We start from the raw sequence: 21,762 nt of genomic DNA on the forward strand, positions 1-21,762 counted from the left end.
TCATCGATGTTTCTCTCTCATCGATGTTTCTAACTCTCTATCCCTCTCCCTTCCTCTCTGTAGAATATCAATAAAATATATTTAAAAAATAAATAAAATAAAAAAATAATAAAAATGAAGTGAATAAAAAATCTGATGAACAGAATAAACTGGTGAATATAATAGAATCAGGGGCATAGAAAGGGAGTGGACTGACAATCTTCAGGAGGAAAGGGGTGTGGGGGGTGTGGGAAGAGACTGGACAAAAATCGTACACCTATGGATGAGGACAGTGGGGGGGTAAGGGCATGGGATGGGGTGGGAACTGGGTGGAGGGGAGCTATGGGGAAAAAAAGAGGAACAACTGTAATAATCTGAACAAGGAAGATTTATTAAAAGTCAAAAAAAAAAAAAAAAAAAGAAAGAGAATCATTGATCAGTTGCCGCCTGCACACCCCATATTGGGCAGCAAGTCCACAACCCTGGCTTTGGCCCTTGACCAGAATTGAACCCAGGACCTTTCAGTGTGCAGGCCAGTGTGCTCTATCCACTGAACCAAACCAGCTAGAGCCCAATTTGTTCCTCGAGAGCAAGAATTCACCATAGAAAGCAGAAAGTCCCTAGACATCTATCTATATATGGAAAGGCTATTATGCAAATTGTCCGCTCCTGAGTTCAACTGGGAGAGTGGGAACTCAGTCACTCATTCGGACCTGCACTAACCACCAAGGGGCGGCGCGGAACGTGGTAGGTGACCAGCAAAGGCAGCAAGGTGCTGAGGGAGCAAAGGAAGGGGGAGCCCGAGAGGCGGGGAAGCCAGGCCTAGGGACCTACCACTGCAAGAATTTCATGCACCAGGCCGGTGGTGTTCAAATAATAAAGGAAACAAACCCCTGGAGACTGAGTAGGAACTCGGTAAGGAAGTCATCCTCACCCACGGAGGCCAGGTTGCTGTAGTTCTCCAACATCACATCCAGGTACAAGTTCCGCTGAGCTGGGTCCAGGCACTCCCACTCTTCCTGAGAGAAGTCTATGGCCACATCCATGAAGGTCAACGGTCCCTGAAAGAAAAGACACATTTACCAAGAGGTCACCAGAAGAGTTCATAATGTCACCCAACATGGAAACAGTGTTTAAGGAGAAGAGGTTTGGACCTAAGGGAGTATCCTGAATCACCCAATAAAAGCACTTTGACCCGTAACATTCTCTGATGTGTTTTCTAACACTGACAAATGAGGATGACACATGTCCACAAACCCACGGTACAGATTTTACTTTAGTGGAAAATAAGCTTTAAAATGAAGGCATGGCCCTAGCCTGTTTGGCTCAGTGGATAGAGTGTCAGCCTGCTCACTATGACCTGCACTGAGTGGATAGACTGAAGAGTTGCAGGTTTGATTCCAGTCAAGAACACATGCCTGGGTTGCAGGCTCCATCCCAAGAAGGGGGTGTGCAGGAGGCAGGCGAGCAATGATTCTCTCTCATCATACACGTTTCTCTTTCTCTCTTTCCTTTCATCTCTGAAATACTTAAAAATATATTAAAAAAATAAATAAAATGAGATAAAATTAAGGCCAGGACACAGACATATGGATTTCTGAGTGCTGTGTTTGCATCGTTCAGGGTCAGTGGTGTATATTTCTCAGTGTAAATGACGTGATGGGTTGGAAGTATAGGGACTTCTTTGCAACTGTGCAGAAGACCACAACGAAAGGAACTTCTGTAAAGACACAGATTCTGATCCAGGTTCTGAGATGAGGCCTGTGTTTCCATCTGTGTATCAAGCTCAATTTTCACTTGTGATGCCAATGTTTCTGCATCATGTGCCACATTTCTGAATACACGGAACAAAAGGAAAAAATTCATGTAGAACTTTGAACTAAAAGGGTTTGTTCATGGAGCTCAGTTCTCATAGAATAGGACACATGAACCACAATCATAGTTGGAAATTTACGAGTAATTTTACAACAAGATTATCCTGCCTGGTCCAGTTGGTGTGGAGCAGTGGTTGAGCGCTGACCCATGCACCAAGAAGTCACTGGTTTGATATCCGGTCTAGACACACAACCAAGTTGTGGGCTCGATCCCCAGTGTGGGGTGTGCAGGAGGCAGCCGATCAATGATACTATCTCATCATTGATGTTTCTATCTCTCCCTACTTCTCCTTTCCTATCTGAAATTTACAAAAAGGTACTCGGGGGGAAAAATGTACCTGACATAATATTAACAGTTTAGGCACACAGACATATATTTTACAACTATGAAATCAAGATGGTTTAGTTATTCCATAAATCTCATGAATGTATTTGTGTATGATCCCCTTTGTGTCTTATAAACACAATAAGGAGAAAAACATAAGGATAGAAAACGAGTTAGACCTATTGTTGCCTTTATGTGGTTGTGAATCCTCAGGTGGGGAGTTTTTTTCATTGAGTTTTGGAGGGTGGAAGGCAGGAAGGTAGAGACACGAAAGGCAAAGAGGAGAGAGCAATGTGAAAGTGACATATGGATCGGCTGCCTACCACAGGTCCCCAGGAACTACTTGCCCTGGACCAGGAATCAAACTGTCAACCAGTGATCCACACCAGGCCGGGAGAGCTCATTTTTCTTACTATGACATTACTTTCAAAATTTTTACATATCATTAGTGGAGAGCTATGTTGTAGAAATTTAATGAAACTGAACATACATTAATATATCATTCTTGGAAACTTTCTAGAAAATACAAAAAAATGATAAGATAGGGTCTATCTGTGATGTGAGCAAAGAATAAAATGAAAAGTTAAAGAACCAAGGCCTGATTGTTTAAAGGTCCCATGAAAAAGCCAGTGATCTATAGGAAATAAAAGTAAGTCCTTTGTTTTGCAAAGCAAACACAAACTAAGAAGAGGGACATGTCCAGATGTAAAGTAATAGTCTTTGCACAACTTTCGTTAACTCCCACTATACCCCTGTTACTAAGAAAGGGAGACTGTTAACTCTACAGTGAGTGCAGCACCTCTGCCACATGAACATCAGGTGGCCTGAACAATGGGAATCAGGTCACCACTGCTGTGACATTACTTTCAAAAATACACCAATAAATATGCTGGAAACTATCCACTGCCTACACTATCATGCAAGTGCAACAGGTAACTCAGAAGGCTGATGAACCTTGAGCTTTAGCAAGGGCTAAAGCTAAGCAACGATTGTTCTGTCTTGATAATGGTGGCTCAAGCAATTTCCTCACCTAATAGTCTCAAAGTAAATCTTTACAAATATTTACTGACCTTTAAGAGAGTGTGTCTGTTACCGGATTGCCTGCCAAACTAAGGGCAAGATGTGTATTCTAATATTGAATAAAAGCTCTCAGGGCATGGGCTTCAGAGAGCCTCTCTATTAGAGAGATAGGTTTCTGCCTGGCCCCCAGGCCTTCTAAATTCATACTTCTTGTATAGTACATTCATTTGTGTGGGGCCCCTTTTCCAGATCCTGAACCCTAGTCACAAATAGATGTGGCTTCACAAGATAAATATGTGGAAATGATCAAATAAACATTAATTTTTGCAAGTGTCAATCCACAGGGACCTTTTGTGGTCTGTAAGTTCATAGTATATTTAACTACCAAGTCTTTCGTACTAATCTAGTGAGCAAGTCTCTTCCATTTACTATTCTTACAGAACTTGAGCTATTATGAGCAGTAAAATGTGCATTTTCTAACCCCTGATCAAGAGCTTATGCTGCAGCCACTTGAACCTAAAACCTACATTTCCCTTCTTCAAGATATACGAGCCTCTGACCCCATCCCAATAGAGATGTTACAGATGGCTGCCGTCCCAGGTAAATCTGTCACAAAAGGGATGTTCTGATTGGTTGACAGTCATTAATTAAAGGTGGGAATGCTTCCTGACCTTGGGGAGGCTGCAAAAATAAATGCAGAAATCGATTTGGGAAAAAGAAGACAGGTATAGCTCGGCCAGTGTGGCTCAGAGGTAGGTCATATGAACCAGGAGGGCAGGGTTCCATTCTTGAACACTCTAAGTTACAGACTGGATCCCCAGTGGGGGTCTGCAGTAGGCAGCTGATCAAGAATTCTCTCTGCTCACTGATGTTTCTATCTGTCTCTCCCTCTCCTTACCATTCTGAAATCAATAAAAACATATATTAAAAGAGAGAGAGGGAAATATAGAAACTGGTGACACTATCATAAGAAAAGAGGAAAGTAAAACAACCTGCAAAGGCAAGAACATCAGAAGTAGAGAAATATGGAGGAGAGGAAGGAGTCTCAGAGACAGAAAGTGGAGCTGAGAGGGAGAGGCATCCTGGTGAACAGAAGTATGGGCAACGAAGTGGGAGTCACTTCAGAAAGATAGTCTGGGAGAAACCAAGATGGCGGCATAGGTAAACACCTGAACTGCTGCCTCACACAACAACTTCAAAAACTACAACTAAAAGACAAAATGGACATCATCCAGAACCACAGGAAGGCTGGCTGAGTGGAAATTCTACAACTAGAAGGAAAGAGAAAAGCACACTGAGACTCAAAGGCGGTCCAGAAGTAAAGGCAGAGGAACGGAGGCGTGCGTGCAAGTAGAGGGTTGGCAACTGAGTATGCAGCTGGCTTTCTCAAGCGGGAGGGAGACACGAGCTCCCGACTGTTCTGAACACCAGTTCCGGGCAAGACTCTGGGGACCCAGACTCATACGGGGAGAAACTGGACTGTCGGGCAGCAGGCAGAACTCGAGGGCAGCTTTCTCTCAGAGGTGCTTGGAGCCATGACTGCAGGACACTGAGACCCGGGGGGGTTGGGGGGGCTCTTAGGGCTGGGCTGAGGAGAAGCCATTGCTGTTTGCTCCGCCCTGAGACTCTGCCCCACCCGAGCTGTGTGCAGAGGCTTTTGCATAAGAATGGCCTGGTCCTTTGAAAACTAAACTTAGCTAACAAAGTGCAACTAAGTCAGTGAGACCCAGAACATCCAAAAGAAGGCCCAAGGCCCTGCAGCAGCTTGCAGTGCTTCACAGCTGGGCCTCATCTGGGCAACTCCAAAACCCAAACAAAGAAGAGGAATCTGCAGATGTCTCCGTAGCTCCTTCTGGGTGGACTCAGACAGAGGCTAAATTAGCACCTCCTTGGAGATCCAAGAGCCAGTGTACCCAGGGGTCAGAGTAGGACCATTCAGATTACAATTCCTCAGATCCACAAGGGACACACTCGGGGGGCAGACTCAGTGAGCACCAAAGCTCCACTGAAGCAAGTCTTGCCTCATTACGGTGTCTCTAGCACAGAAGTTCTCCCATAGTATTCACAGATGATCGTCACAGCCAATTGGCCTGGAGGTCAATTCCCCCCAGTGATACCAATAACAATCAAGGCTTAACTACAAGAAGACTGTGCACACAGCCCACAAAGGGGTGCACCAAGAATGTCCACCTCAGGTAACTGAGGAGGCTGAGCCACTGGGCCCTATAGGACACCTAGCACACAAAGCCAGTCTATGAACTCAGGGAACCAGCCAAAATCTGGAGACAAAGAAACAGGTCACAGCCCTGGCTGGTTTGGCTCACTGGATAGAGCGTCGGCCTGGGGAATGAAGGGTTCCAGGTTTGATTCCAGTCAGGGCATGTACCTTGGTTGCAGGCACATCCCCAGAGGGGGGTGTGCAGGGGGCAGCTGGTCGATGCTTCTCTCTCATTCATGTTTCTTTTCTTTTCTTTTTTTTTTTTTAAATACAGAGAGGAAGAGAGAGGAATAGAGAGTTAGAAACATCGATGAGAGAGAGACACCGATCAGCTGCCTCCTGCACGCCCCGTACTGGGGATGTGCCCGCAACCCAGGTACACACCCCTGACCGGAATGGAACCCGGGACCCTTGAGTCCGCAGGCCGATGCTCTATCCACTGAGCTAAACCGGTTAGGGCTCTCATTCATGTTTCTAACTCTCTATCCCTCTCCCTTCCTCTCTGTAAAAAATCAATAAAATATATTTTTAAAAAAAGAAACAGGTCACAAATGAAAGAAATGGAGGAAAGCAAACAACTGGATATAGAGTTCAAAACCATCGTTATAAGGTTTTTCAAGAATTTTCTAGAAAAGGCCGATAAATTTAGCAAGACCCTTGAGGATATGAAAAAGGACCAACTAGAAAGCATACACTGACTGATATAAAAAATAATATACAGAGACCTAACAGCAGACAGGAGGACCACAAGAATCAAGTCAAAGATTTGAAATACAAAGAAGCAAAAAACACCCAACCAGAAAAGCATAAAGAAAAAAGAATCCAAAAATATGAAGATAGTATAAGGAGCCTCTGGGACAACCTCAAGCGTACCAACCTTCCGAATTATGGGCGTGCCAGAAGAAGAGAAAGAGCAAGATACTGAAAACCTATTTGAAGAAATAACAGAAAACTTCCCCCACCTGGTGAAAGAAATAGGCTTACAAGTCCAGGAAGTGCACAGAACCCCATACAAAAGGAATCCAAAGAGGACCACACCAAGACAAATCAAAATTAAAATGCCAAGAGCAAAAGACAAAGAGAATATTAAAACCAGCAAGAGAAAAACAGTTAGTGACCTACAAGGGAGTACCCATACGATTGTCAGCTGATTTCTCAACAGAAACTATGCAGGCCAGATGGGAGTGGCAAGAAATATTCAAAGTGATGAATAGCAAGAACCTACAACAAAGATTACTCTACCCAGCAAAGTTATTCAGAATTGAAGGGCAGATAAAGAGCTTCACAGATAAAAAAAAGCTAAAGGAGTTCATCACAGCCAAAACAATATTATATGAAGTGCTGAAAGGTATTCTTTAAGAAGAGGAAGAAGAAGAAAAAGGTAAAGATAAAAATTATGAACAACAAATACATATCTATCAACAAGTGAATGTAAAAATCAAGTGAATAAAAAATCTGATGAACGGAATAAACTGGTGAATATAATAGAATCAGGGGCATAGAAAGGGAGTGGACTGTCAATTCTAGGTGGGGGAAAGGGGTGTGGCGGGTTCGGAAAGAGACTGGACAAAAATCATACACCTATGGATGAGGACAGTGGGGGGGAGGGTAAGGGCAGAGGGTGGGGTGGTAACTGGGTGGAGGGGAGCTATGGGGGGAAAAAGAGGAACAACTGTAATAATCTGAACAATAAAGATTTATTGAAATGAAAATAAAAAAAGAAAAAAACGATAAAGAAAGATAGCCTGGTTCAGAGGAGAAGATCTGGGGGAGCGAATGGAGCGACAGAAAGGGGCGTTTAGGGATGACGGGGCAGAGGGAGAAGCAGCACTGAGTCAGCCAACTGTGCATAACAGGACAGAGTGTAACAGGGGCAACAGAGGGGACACAGGCGTGGGAAGGGAAAGAGAAATCTATCAACAGACGTTCAAGGAAAAGCAAACATAGACTCTGACAAAAGACACATCTTCTACCTGAGAAGCAGCCATTTGGTCCTGGTCCTGATCGGAGTCTGGGTTGTTTTCTCAGGTGACACTATGTTGAGGAGTCACAGAATATGCCTTCAAAGGCGTCCACACAGCCAGTTAATCAGCTCACAGGACACTCACAGTCAGAAGGACCTGGAAATGAAGACAAGGCCACCCCCTCCTGTCCTTGGTCACAGGAGAGTCAGGAACAATGAGCTCCTCCAAGGAGACCACACGGTGAGGGGTTTTATTCTGTCTTCATGTGTTTGTCTTCCCAAAGACTTCCACAAACTCCTACAGCAATGAGAGCATGTGCTGCTCTGTTGAACCCCAAACACAACAAAACACCCTTTAGCTCCCCTGAAAAACCCTGCCCTGGGGCCCATGACAGGGCATCTTTAACGAGTTCCCTCCTGGGGCCTGCGAGGCTCCCCTAGAGCGGTTTCAGTAGCCCTGGGTACCAGACACCAGACACAGCACACCCGAGACCTCTGGGTAGTTGGAGGGGTTGAAGGAGGAACTTGTGCACGTGCAGAATTTCCAGGTAGGATTCCAATCTCTTTTTCCAGAAAATTATAGAAAATAGATCTTCAGGCTTAAGCCTTTGGGAGAAGTTACCTATTGAAATATACTGACCAAGTGACTTCACCATGAATAGATGGGCTCTGTGGGAATAAAGTTCCAGGTCAATCCAGTGTATCCTTCAGTATTTTCAGAAAATGGACAAGAGGGACTTGAGGGGAACGGCTCCTTTGAGGCTCACAGTCAGGAATTGAACAAATCACATGAAGGGAAGGAAGAGGTGCTGAACATTAGACCAACTCACACAACTAGCTTCCGACTGTGAGGACCCCTGACATCCTTACCAAGTGCACGCTGAGCTCACCTCATATTACTAAGTGCCAATGAATGTTTCCCTATATGATAAACAGTAGAAAAAATGCAGGGCTCAGAATCTGAACTACACACAATATATTTAAAACTAAAAACAATTAGGTCTTTTTTGTTTTTAATGTAGTGACTTCTCAGTTTAAATAATTCAGTTGTTAAATTAAACATACAAAGCCACAAACCAATATATCACAACTGAATCCTCCACATCCCATCCACTGAGCACTCACAGATCAGCGTTCCACTCCTTCCCATTACTAAGTACTTCTGTCTATGGATCTGTTTCCGTCTTACCGTTCCCTTTCTCTCTAGCGTTGTTTCTTCCTATGTTTTTGGTTTTTGTTTTAATGTAGACTTTTATTGATTTCAGACAGAGAGAGGGAGAGATAGAGACATCAATGATGAGAGAATCATTGATTGGCTGCCTCCTGCAAGCCTCCCAGTGGGCACTAAGACGAAAAACAAGACCAGGAATCCAACTGTTAGGTTACCTCCTGATTTCATAGGTCCACCTTCAAGCACTGAACCAAGCTGATTGGAGTCTTCCTGTGTCCCCCTCCCTCTCCCTGCTCTTTCTCCCCTTTTCTGTCTGTCCCTACACCTGCACCATGAAATTCCTCAGAGATTTCACCTTCTGTTACCCTTTCTCCCTGGTGCTCTTTCTCCTGGTCTCTGATTGCTCCCATCTCCACGCACATCCGCGTCTTTCCCTCCCCACGCCCGTGGCCCCTCTGCTGCCTGTTACAGTCTGTCCTGCTCCCCACAGCTGGCTGACTCCGTGCTGATTCCCCCTCTGCTCCCTCATCCCTGAGCCCCCCTTTCTGTCCCTGCACTCGCTCCCCAAACTCTTCTCCTCTGAACCAGTGTCTCTGTCTGACCTGCCTCCTCCTGTGTGGCCCCCACTTCTATTCACCAGGACCCTCTCCCTCTCAGCCCCCCTTCCTCTCTCTGGGCTCCCCCTCCTCCCTATTTCCCCACTTCCTTCCTCCTCAGGCTCCTTTCCAGAGTTACCCCCTCACTCCTACCGTCACCGTCCAGTCCCTCCCACACCCCCTATGGGCCCCTCTCTGTGGGCCCCTCACTGCCCTTTCTCCCTCCCACGTGTCTGTCTCTCTCACTCCCTCTCCTGACCCCCCAGCCCGGTTCCCCGCCCCCCGCAGTCACCGCTCCCACAAAGCCCCTCCCTGCGGGCAGGTCACCTCTTCTGGGGACACCGCGTTCTTCTCCCTGAGCCCCACCCCATGGAAACTGCGCTCCCCTGGCATTCAGACCCCTTATTAATGGGGGTGGGCCTAGGAAGGCGGGGAGCAGACCCCCAGGCCGGGGAGCCATCCGGGATCTTCGGGCGGAAAGCGCCGGGCGGGGGGAGGGGCGCAAAGGGCGGGAACCCACTGACCAGACTTTCAGCCCCGCGGGGAGGACCGGCGGCCCTGGGAATGGTTTTCAGCAGGAAAACCGCGCGGCAGGCGGTGGCCCACAGCCAAAGGCGGACAGACCGCGGGCCAGGGCCTCAGTTTCCGCCCAAAGGAACGCGGCGCCTCCACTGCGCAGCCTCCCGGGACGCGGACTCACCGCCGTGAGGGGCTCCGGGGCGGGGACCTCAACAAGGACTTCAGCGCCTGCAGCGCCCCTCAGCCTTCCCTGCTGGGAGGAGGACGGAGAGCAGCAGCTTTAAAGCACAAACACCTCCTCTGGGGGAACCGCCACCTTCCTCTCCACAGCCGCTTCCGGGTCTGCAAGAAACTGCGCATGCTCCTCCCTGCGTGATGGGCGGGGCCAGAGCCTGAGCTGAGCGACTCCCGATGGGGGAGGGGCCGAGCTGCAGGGACAGAGGGAGGGAGGGCGGGGCAGGAGCAAGGGGGCAGCCCTGGTTCCCTCACCTCCTCCCACAGGGACAGCCCTTCCTGGTGGACTTTCCACGTCATTGTTGGGGGTTTGGCTGGTGACGCGGCTGCGAAAGGATTCACAAGGGAGAGAAGAGACAGGAGCAGAGAGAGGGCGTTTATTTTACTTCTTTAAAGGGAGGAAAGGGTCAGGTGCCCTTTGATGGCACAAGGCTCCCCAGGTAGAGGGGCTGTTCTTTTATTAGGGTGCTAGCGAGTAAATGGCAGCTGTGGCAAAGCAGAGAGAGGGGCGGAGGAATCTGGAATTCACACAGAAGTTTCCAGATCCCAGAGGCTGTGCTTAGAGCTACTGGCTGGCCTGCCCTTCAGCTGCAGATGTCCCAGGAGGTGTCTTTCCCAGGATCTTCACAGGCCGGCAACACATTCTCACAGTGAAGTGACAGAGAATTCAAAAGGCGGGCAGACTGGGTTTGAAACCAGAAACTTCCTGCCTCTGATTTGCCTGGATCCTTAAACCCTCAGTGAGGAGGGGGGAGGGGAAGGGCAGCCTGCTCTCTCAGCCCCTCCCTGTCCCCCCATCTGAATGGAGACTCAGCTTGAGTTAGGGAAGCAGGTGGATGGGGTGTCAGAGACAGACCCAGATATCCATTCATGGTTCGGTACCTGATTTGATAAGGTCCCATCCAACACTGTGGGAAACAGATTTTAATTTAAGTATTTTTCAAAGCATAAATATTTTTCGTAAGTTTTAGTCTTTGTGTTCTGGTAATGCATTTTTAAATGAATATTTTGACTTTAGTAGTCCCTATAACCCAGTTAATGGGACTTTTACACCGAGTCGCCTGATTATTATGATCTCTGAACGCATAATAATCTGGCCACTCAGTGTATATTCTATATAATAAAAGGATAATATGCAAATTGTCCCCTGGACCAGGAGTTCAACCAGCATGCAGGCCGGCCAACCACCCATGTCCCCGCCCCCTGGCCAGGGTGGCTGGACCCCACCCATGCACGAATTCAGTAAATATACATATTTACTGAGTGGCTAGATTACTATGTGTTCAGAGGTCATAATAATCTGGCCACTCAGTGTATATTAATTGAGAATGTCTCCTGTTAGTTTTCCTTATATATGGGAAATAATACAATTGTTTTAAGGTTTTTTTTAAATTGATTTTTTACAGAGAGGAAGGGAGAGAGATAGTTAGAAACATCGATGAGAGAGAAACATCAATCAGCTGCCTCCTGCCCACCTCCTACCAGGGATGTGCCCGAAACCAAGGTACATGCCCTTTACCGGTTAGAGCAAAATAATACAATTTTAAAATCAACAACACTTAAAACAGAGTTATGAGAATAACTATTGTCAGTTTACTTATTCCCATCATCATTTTTTTGTTGATTTTGATTATTTTCCAGTATTTTCATGAATATAGGAATTCATTCGAGTTTTATAAAACTTTATTTACTTTAAAGATATTACTTATTTAGAAACCTCTAAGGTAGAGTACATCAGACCAGAGGATGTGTTTAACCTATATAAATACTTAATTGCTTTAGACCAACAAAATATCACCCTTAGTATTGCCCGCCAAAACCAGAAAACACACCACATATAATAAACAGATAAACACATAAAGACAATCCATTCTACAAAGACTTGAAAGACTTACACACTGAAAATGACACAAGAATGATAAAGAAAACAGATACAAATAAACTGACATTCCTTAATATGTCCGAGTGTCTACATAATAAGTAGATTAGCTATCGAAATTCCAAGACAGTTTTGGCTGTAATTTAAGCAAAAGAGATTCGGGAGAGGCAAAATACTTCAAATACAGGAAAAGTGGCATATTCACTTTTTGACACTGAAAAACATTTTACAAAACAAGAGTAAACAAGTGGGTGTGATCCTGGATTAACACGGATCCACACACCAATGGGACGGAGGGGAATGCCCTGACAGAAACCCTGATGAAGCCTCACCTGCATCAAACAGGAGCCTTCTCTGTGGTAGAGGATACAATCCACAGGGGCAAATGCAACCTCCAGAAATGATGTGGTAAAAGTGATCTCCAAATTTCCGACATTTCTGTGGATTTCCCCCTTAAAACTGATAATGGAATGAAATGCCCTTCGGTAGTGTTGTCTGCTTCACAACATCCCTCTCTATTCTCAATGGTGAAGTTTGGAAGTCACTGACTCACACATTTAGCTTCAAATATATTGTGAAAGCACTCAGAAAGATTTTCCACGTGTGTTGGAAACGAACAGTTGAAAGGGTTATGTCAGGAGCTAATTTGCCCCAGCCCCCTGCCTCCCACCGGGCCATGCAGGCAGATGCTGGTAGTGAGGCTGAAGCAACTCTGTAGGAACTGGGATCTCAGGGAGGGGCTGGAGATGGGAATGGGGCTTGAACCCAGGAACATGACTGCCATTGGAATTCATGTAAGCACTTTCATTCAACAAAACATTGCAATGGTCTGTGTGAGGAGGAAGAACTAGAAGGTGAAACCACAACTCTCCCTGGGTAGACGGGCAATTTCCTACTCACACCAGCAGCCTTTCCTGCTCCCTTCCTCATTCCCCAGGGAGACCAAAACTCAACATGGCTGAGTTCCAGAGCCTTTCAGAGAGACACGACCTGGTGTATGAGACTTGGGTGACTAAGACATGTGATCATTTAGGACAATAGCATTGCTTAAATATAAACCTTTTAAAGAACATTGTGATAAACTGCATTACTAAAACAAATGTTGTGTCCAACACTTGAATTAAATTTCCTTAAATACTGTTTTTTCACTACACACCTGTTATTTCATGTAATACCTATTCCAAAATTAAACACATCAAAAATAAACATTTCTGACTTAGCTGAGAAATATTAAACTATTCTTTCTTTATATTATCCAAGTACAACTTGAAGAATATGTACAGACAGGTGATTCTATCTCCTTTTATAAGGATCCTACTATCAGATTAGGGACCCACTCTAGTGACCTAATGAAACCTTAATGACCTCTGTAAACCCCTTATGTCCAAATACAGATATGTTGGGGGTTAAGCCTTCAAAATATCCATTTTGAGGGGACACAATTCAGTCCTTAAGAGCATCTCAAGTTCATTATCTGTTATATAAAACCACCCAAAACGGATTCTCTTAATGTAGCAATATTCGATATTTCTTATGAGTCTACAGGTTGCCCAGGTGGTTTTTCTGCTTCATGTGCTCTTGGCAAAAGGTTTGCTAAATTTTTCACTAGATCAAAACATGATTTCACAAAACAAAAAAACCCCACGATTTCCCGTCCTTCCAGACTTCCATCCTAGTTCCTTCGCCTGCAGAGTCCACTAACAGTCTCCTTCCAGCTTCTTTCCACTAGCCAGTCCCAAGGCCTTGCCACACGCATTAGGTTTTTATTACTGAGCACCTCAATCTCAGGAACTCTTTCCTCTTACAAAGAGTCTTTGTTGTGGAATAAAATACCCCAATGTTTAGTGGCTTAAATCAACCAGCATTCCTCATCGCACGTAATTCTGGGGTGTCTGAGCCCTTCTCTGTTGCTCTCACTTAGGGCCTGTGGTTCTCAACCTTTCTAATGCCGCGACCCTTTAATACAGTTCCTCATGTTGTGGTGACCCCCAACCATAAAATTATTTTCGTTACTTCATAACTGTAATTTTGCTACTGTTATGATTCGTAATGTAAATATCTGTGTTTTCCGATGGTCTTTTAGGCTCTACAGCAGCAGTTCTCAACCTGTGGGTCGCTTAGGACCATCGGAAAACACAGATATTTACATTACGATTCATTAACAGTAGCAAAATTACAGTTATGGAGGATTATAACCTATTTGACCGCACCCTGAATCCTGAATCCATTTCCTGTTTTGTTTTCTATTTGCGAATGATCTGTCAGGTATGGATAACAAACCTGCCAAATAGATACACTGAAGAACACACCGGGACATATTTTTAGCTCATGAATCATTAATTCTGGCCCTAGTCGGTGTCACTCAGTGGATATAGCATTGGTTCATGCACTGAGAGTCCTGGCTTTGATTTCCACAAAGGGGACAAATCTACCTTGCAGGGTACATCCCTGACTCTTGCAGGAGGTACAAATGTCTCTCCCACAGAGACATTTTTTTCTCTCTCTCTGTTCCCCTTCCTTTCACTCTCTCTAAAGATCAATTGAAAAATAGCCTCAGATGAGGATTCACAACAACAAAAACAAAAAGATTCATTAATATTTTCCTGGCCAAGGAGTAACTCTGCTGGTTGGAACCTCATCCCAATGTGCCAGGATTTCGGGTTTGAGCCCAGATTGGGGCATATCCAGGGGTGAAAAATAAACAATAAGGAATCATTAATTCTGCAACATTTTGTATGGCGGCACATTCTCTGTAATGTAAGCCTAAAAAGAAGTGAAACCACTGATCAATATCTAATAATATCTCCCTTTGTACCCACAATAATTTTTACCACAATATGTGTTAGTGAGCATCTAATACAAAGTATGTTTCATTGAAAAAGGTTCCATCATAGACAAACAGCAGGACATTCTCCGCGTAGTGAGTAGACATGAGTGGGAGTAAGCTGAATCCTGGGAGCTTGTAACTTTTTTATTTTTTTTTTCCCAAAAGCAATGTATCTTCCAGACTTTCAATCTATCTCACCTCAAGCATTTAATTATTGAAAATAATAAAACATGCCCAGATGGCGTGTCTCAGTGGTTGGACATAGGACTATGAACCAGAAGTCGGGGTTCCATCCATGGTCAGGGCATATGCCCTGGTTGAGGGCTCCATTCCAGTGTGGAGTATGCAGGAGGCAGGGGATCCACGATTCTCTCTCACCATTGATGTTTTCATCCCTCTCACCCTCTCCCTTTCTCTCTGCAATGAATAAAAAATTTTTTAATTAAAAAAAATCTTATTAAAATGTTAGGATAACAATACTTTAAAATTTTCAAAATTCATATTATTTCTGAGAAAACCAGGAGGCCCTGTCTTGGAAATAAGCCTTTAGAAATGTCTGTGGAACAGAGATGTGGTCAGGTTGATGCAAAGTCCACCAGCACAATATCCAGAATTTCCACAGAAAAAAGAACAATGAATATTAGGTTTTTTTATTTCAGGTTTAAAATTATTTTGGGTTTAAATGATGCCACTAAAAACCTGAAAGCTAGGTTTCCTGTTACCTTTTATGTTCACACAAGAAAATTAACCTCCTTACCACAAGTCTCTGCATGAAGCAGTAACAAGCAACCCAGCCACAGGCTTTGGTGAGGTGACCACGTTGAGAAGGGGTGTCTATTCACACGTGGACTAGAGCCTGCAAGTAGGCTCTGCACTATCAGCCAGGTTGGTCAGTAAGGATTGCTCAGGGGCCCCATCGGGATGGATGCCCTGGCAGCTCTACACAAACCAGGAAATAAGAGACTACATATGCAGTGATGTATTAATGTGCACAAACGCACAGGAACCTATGGGAAAAAACACAACACAGACAGAAGAAACACCTTTGCCTGATTTTATGAATTCATCTGAGGTTACAGAATAGAATTATGGTGTTTCTGACTCAGAAGTATTAATAACTGGTAACAAAATGGAGAATTCAGAGATAGAACTAAGGTATCCTTCTCACAAAATCCTTGGTGTTGAGCTGGGGACTCTCATTGAACAGGTGACTGCAATTAAAAAAATGGTTATAATTTATCCAAGACATAGAAGCCATATGTGAGCTAAATGTAAGAACTCTGAGATAAAAACATAGGGTTAGTTCTTCCTGACATCGGATTTTACAATAGTGTGAGATATGACACCAACACAAAAACAGAGAAAGGTTAAATTACTCATCATCAAAATGTATGCTGTGTGCATTCAAAGACTCTAACAGGGGTCCTCAAACTTTTTAAACAGGGGCCAGTTCACTGTCCCTCAGAAGGTTGGAGGGCCGGACTATAGTTTTAAAAAAAAAACTATGAACTAATTCCTATGTGCACTGCGGGCTCGGAACGAGTCGGCTACTAAGCAGGACAGGCAGCGGCACCCGGATAAATGTCCTCGGCGGGCCGCATGTGGCCTGCAGGCCGTAGTTTGAGGACCCCTGCTAGCACATAAGGGAAAATAGTCTATGAGATGGGACAGTGATTTTAAGTCACAGTCTTTAAGCATCTAGTATCCCTGTTTCCCCAAGTCCTACAAATCAACAACCAAAATACAAAGATCCCAGGGGGAAGGATCAATCTCTGCCTTCATGTCCACCAATATTTGCTTTATATACTGTACTCAGGTCCTCCTACTTTGCGTCCGTAAATGTTTACAAGGGTTTTATCTTCTTGGTAAGTTGATCCCCTTTATCATTAGAAAATATCCCTCCATTGTTATGGCCTCTCTTTCAAAGTGTATGTTTTTGTTTTTTTTTAAATATATTTTATTGATTTTTTACACAGAGGAAGGGATAGAGAGCTAGAAACATCAATGAATGAGAAACATCGATCAGCTGCCTCCTGCACACCCCCCACTGGGGATGTGCCTGCAACCAAGGTACAAGCACTTGACTGGAATTGAACCTGGAACCTTTAAGTTTGCAGGCCGACGCTCTATCCACTGAACCAAACCGGTCAGGGCGAAGTGTATGTTTTTTCTGACATTAGTATTGCAACCACAGCATTTTAAAAATTTCATTTCCATGAAATCACTTGTTTAACCCTGAAGAACAGAGTTTTGTACTTTATTTGATTTCCAAATTTTACAAAGAGCCATCAATCAAGTGGTTCACATAAAAGAGAGGCATCTTTACCTGAGATTCCCAGCAGGCCTGCTCTGAACTGCTCCAGCTCCTTCCACAACTTTCTGGGCATTGAAACACTATGTATGTGCTGCCTTCACTCAAAGTCAGCGCTCCCACAGGGGTGAGCCAACTCTGAGCACGGTTATCCTCATACCTATTAAATGTACACTGTCCAGGATTAGAGCTCTCACTACAGCAACATTCTCTGCAGAGTAGTTTCTTTGGGGGCCAAAGGTAGACATGAAGTAACTTTTCTCCAACACTTTATTTTCATGCTGTGTCTTTTGATCTGAAGTGGGTGTCATGTAGACAGCATATGTAAAGGTCTTCTCTCCCTATCCATTCAGCTACCCTGTGTCTTCTGGTTCAAACAGTGAAACCATTTATATTGTGAGTGAATATTGATAGGTATATAATTATTGGCATTTTCAAGTTAATTAATACAATCATAGGAGGGGACTTTAACTTCCCATTGACAACAATGGATAGATCTCCCAGAGAAATAAATCTATAAGGAAAAAGTGGTCTTAAATGACATATTAGAGAAGATGGATTTATATGTTTACAGCTGTGATTTTCAACTGGGATGTCACACAGGCTAACTGGTGTGCTGCAACAATTTTTAAAACAAGCAACAGTGCCGAAACCGGTTTGGCTCAGTGGATAGAGCGTCAGCCTGCGGACTGAAAGGTCCCAGGTTCGATTCCGGTCAAGGGCATGTACCTTGGTTGCGATCACGTCCCCAGTAGGGAGTGTGCAGGAGGCAGCTAATTGATGTTTGTCTCTCATCGATGTTTCTAACTCTCTATCCCTCCCCTTCCTCTCTGTAGAAAATCAATAAAATATATTAAAAAAAAAACAAAACAAAAACAAAAAACAAGCAACAGAGACTGTTTAGTCAATAGCACAGACTACACTACCCATAGATTGTCGAATAAAATAAGTGACAACAGCCAACACAGTAAACACTGTGTGGTGTGCATGGATCAAAACCAGACTTTTTTTTTTTTTTTTTTAGCAGAATGTTAAGTTATATATTTTGGTGGGCCAGTGAATTTCAGTAATTAGTTCACGTGTGCCATGAAAAAAAAAAAAGTTGAAATCTCTGATTTAAAATTTTTCACACCAAAGCGGAAGAATATGCATTCTGGACAAAATGAAGACAGAATGCCCTCTAACCCAAGGGACAGTGTCTGCTTCATCTACTTTCCTAATGACCACATGAAAAAACAATCTTGTGTATTTTGTATCAATACACCTTCTCAACATTCCTCACTACAGTACTAGAATATGGAACTATTGTCTAGATGGCACTGAATTCTTTGAATAACCTGAATCCCATAGTATGTCCCTGTAACAGAACAAATTCATAAAGCCCCTAGTCCAGATGAGTCCCAATCACAAAATATCAGGAGATACATATACAAATGAATGCCCCATGGGTATGTCAGAAAGTAAAGTAAAAGAATATTGAACATCTTGTCTCTGCAATGATTTTGTCAGTCCTCTGGGTGGCACGTGCATAGGAACTAACGTTTACCACCTTGTACAAATTCAGCACTGAACACTGGAAAAGTAAAAAATGTGGAGCTTTCATTTCAATCTCTGCTATCCTGCTGTCACTGGAACTTGCAGTGATGGCTTGGAAAACACTGCAGGGACAGCTAATGCCGAAGGACATACCTGTGCTCAGGCCGTAAATATACAAAATAGCTTTGCAACCAAAATAATAAAAGGTTTCAACTACAAAGCTGCCATGATCTCTGGGGTTCCTCTAGAAAGAATGACCAACATTAGGCTACATTCAGGAAAATAAGAATAAAGCCTGTTTAACATGGGCTAATCCCACTCCAATAAAGAAATTACTGATATAACAGAGAAATAGCTTTTTCAGTGATAATCAGTTTGTGGTATTTCAAAAGTTCATATCTTTTTTTTTGTTTAATAAATCTTCATTGTTCAGATTACAATTGTTCCTCTTTTTTAAAAAAAATATATTTTATTGATATTTTACAGAGAGGAAGGGGGAGGGATACAGAGCCAGAAACATCGATGAGAGAGAAACATCGATCAGCTGCCTCCTGCATACCTCCCACTTGGGAGGTGCCTGCAACCAAGGTACATGCCCTTGACCGAAAACGAACCCAGGACCCTTCAGTCCGCAGGCCGATGCTCTATCCACTGAGCCAAACCGGTTTCGGCACAATTGTTGCTCTTTTATCACCCCATACCGACCCTCCACCCAGTTCCGAACCCCACCCTCTGCCCTTACCCCCGCCACTGTCCTCATCCATAGCTGTACGATTTTTATCCAGTCTCTTCCTTTACCCCCCACATCCCTTTCCGCCCGAGAACTGTAAGTCCACTTCCATTCTATGCTCCTGATTCTATTATATTCACATTTATTCTGTTCATCAGATTTATTATTCACTTGATTTTTAGATTTACTTGTTGATAGATAAGTATTTGTTGTTCATAATTTTTTTAAATATATATTTTATTGATATTTTACAGAGAGGAAGGGAGAGTGATAAAGAGTTAGAAAACATCGATGAGAGAGAAACATTGATCATCTGCCTCCTGCACACCCCCTACTGGGATGTGCCAGCAACCAAGGTACATGCCCTTGACCGGAATTGAATCTGGAACCCTTCAGTCCTCAAGCCCACGCTCTATCCACTGAGCCAAACCGGTTAAGGCTGTTGTTCATAATTTTTATCTTTACCTTTTTCTTCTTCTTCCTCTTCTTAAAGAATACCTTTCACCATTTCATAATACTGGTTGGGCGGTAATTAACTCCTTTAGCTTTTTCTTATCTGTGAAGCTCTTTATCTGACCTTCAATTCTGAATGATAGCTTTGCTGGGTAGAGTAATCTTGGTTGTAGGTTCTTGCTATTCATCACTTTGAATATTCCTTGCCACTCCCATCTGGCTTGCATAGTTTCTGTTGAGAAATCAGCTGACAGTTCTATCGGTGCTCCCTTGTAGGTAACTGTTTCTCTCTTGCCGCTTTTAATATTCTCTCTTTGTCTTTTGCTCTTGGCATTTTAATTATGATGTATCTTGGTGTGGTCCTCTTTGGATTCCTTTTGTTTGGGGTTCTGTGCGCTTCCTGGACTTGTAAGTCTATTTCTTTCACCAGGTGGGGGAAGTTTTCGGTCATTATTTCTTCAAATAGGTTTTCAGTATCTTGCTCTCTCTCTTCTTCTGGCACCCCCATCATTCTGATGGTGGTACGCTTCAAGTTGTCCTAGAGGCTCCTTACACTATCTTCATATTTTTGGATTCTTTTTTCTTTTCCGGCTGGGCGTTTTTTGCTTCTTTGTATTTCAAATCTTTGACTTGATTCTTGCGATCCTCTAGTCTGCTGTTGGATCTCTGTATATTATTTTTTATATCAGTCAGTGTATGCTTAATTTCTAGTTGGTCCTTTTTCATATCCTTGAGGGTCTCGCTAAATTTATCAACCTTTTCTAGAAATTTCTTGAAAAACCTTATAACCGTGGTTTTGAACTCTATATCCAGTCATTTCCTTTCCTCCATTTCTTTCATTTGTGAACTGTTTGTCTCCACATTTTTACTGCTTCCCTGAGTTGGTAGAGTGGCTTTGTGTGCTAGGTGTCCTATAGGGCCCAGTGGCTCAGCCTCCCCAGTTACCTGAGGTGGACACTCTTGGTGCCCCCCTTAGTGGACTCTGTGCACAGTCTTGTTGTAGTTAAACCTTGATTGTTGTTGGTATCACTGGGGGGAATTGACCTCCAGGCCAATTGGCTGTGAGGATCAGCTGTGTCTATGCTGGGAGAATTTCTGTGCTGGAGACACCCTTATGACACTAGACTTGCAAAAGCCTCTGTGCTCAGCTTGGATGAGGTGGAGTCTCAGGGCGGAGCAGACAGCAATGGCTTCCCGTCAGCCCTGCTCTAAGAAGCCCCTGGGTCTCAGTGTCCCGCGGTAATCCCTGCAAGCACCTCTGAGAGAAAGCTGCCCTTCAGTTTCGCCTCTGCCAGACCGTCCAGTTTCTCTCCGTATGAGTCTGGGTTCCCAGAGTCTCGCCCGGAACTAGAGTTCAGAGCCATGGGGAGCTTTTGTCTCCCTCCCGCTTGAGAAAGCCAGCCATGTACTCAGTTGCCAGCCCTCTCCGCACATCTGCGTTCTGCAGCTCCTCTGAGTCTCAGTGTGCTTTTCTCTTTCCTTCTAGTTGTAGAATTTCCACTCAGCCAGCCTTCCTGTGGTTCTGGATGATGTCCATTTTGTCTTTTAGTTGTAGTTTTGAAATTGTTGTGCGAGGCAGCAGTTTAGGTGTTTACCTATGCCGCCATCATGGTTTCTTTCCCAAAAGTTCATATTCATGTTAAAAACTATAGGTGTCAGCATGAGAACCCGAATGGTGCGCTTCCTACTCCATGAAAATAAAGCAAAATATTCACCAAATTCTACTGCATTATAAATTCCAAACAACTGAGCAGAAGCTACACAGGCTTGAGGGGCTGATGTGGGACAGGAAGAGCTTAACGTGCTGTGGTCATAGCACTGCAAAAAGAATGGCAGGCTAGAAGACAGAGTGAAAAACGAGAAACAGAAAATAGAAAATGAAAGAAATAGAATTAATTTTTCTGAGTTCAGCCAGCAGTGCAGCCTGGGAAAGGTGTCCTCTCTCCACCTGCAGAGTTCATGCCGATTCTGCATCCTGGGTACAACAATGACACTGGTTTTGCAATATTCCTCTTAATTATGGAAAACCTATTACAGAGACAGCACTGTCTTGAGTGTACTTCCATTCACCTAAACATCAAAACCACAAATGTACATGCACTCATAAAGTTTTCATCCAAACACATT

The 21,762-nt window shown here is 44.0% G+C and overlaps 1 protein-coding gene across 3 annotated transcripts in view; it reads right to left on the reverse strand.

Moving 5' to 3' along the window:
- The window catches only part of LOC308235434 (uncharacterized protein), a 29,637-nt gene extending 19,623 nt beyond the window's left edge, over positions 1-10,014 (reverse strand). Inside the window, exons 1-3 of one of the 3 annotated variants that reach the window (XM_080644228.1) lie at positions 9,847-10,014; positions 7,390-7,536; positions 914-1,040 (exon numbers count right to left, since the gene is read on the reverse strand). In XM_080644228.1, the coding sequence (XP_080500354.1) occupies positions 914-1,040; positions 7,390-7,404 (142 nt within the window). In that variant the 5' untranslated portion in view covers positions 7,405-7,536; positions 9,847-10,014. Of the gene's footprint in view, positions 1-913; positions 1,041-7,389; positions 7,678-9,846 lie in introns of all 3 variants that reach the window. The other 2 variants (XM_080644229.1, XM_080644230.1) reach the window with 2 other exon arrangements.
- Positions 10,015-21,762: the final 11,748 nt, after the last annotated feature.

This window comes from Plecotus auritus, assembly GCF_963455305.1.
Source record: "Plecotus auritus genome assembly, chromosome: 10".
NCBI classification, from domain to species: Eukaryota; Metazoa; Chordata; class Mammalia; order Chiroptera; family Vespertilionidae; genus Plecotus; species Plecotus auritus.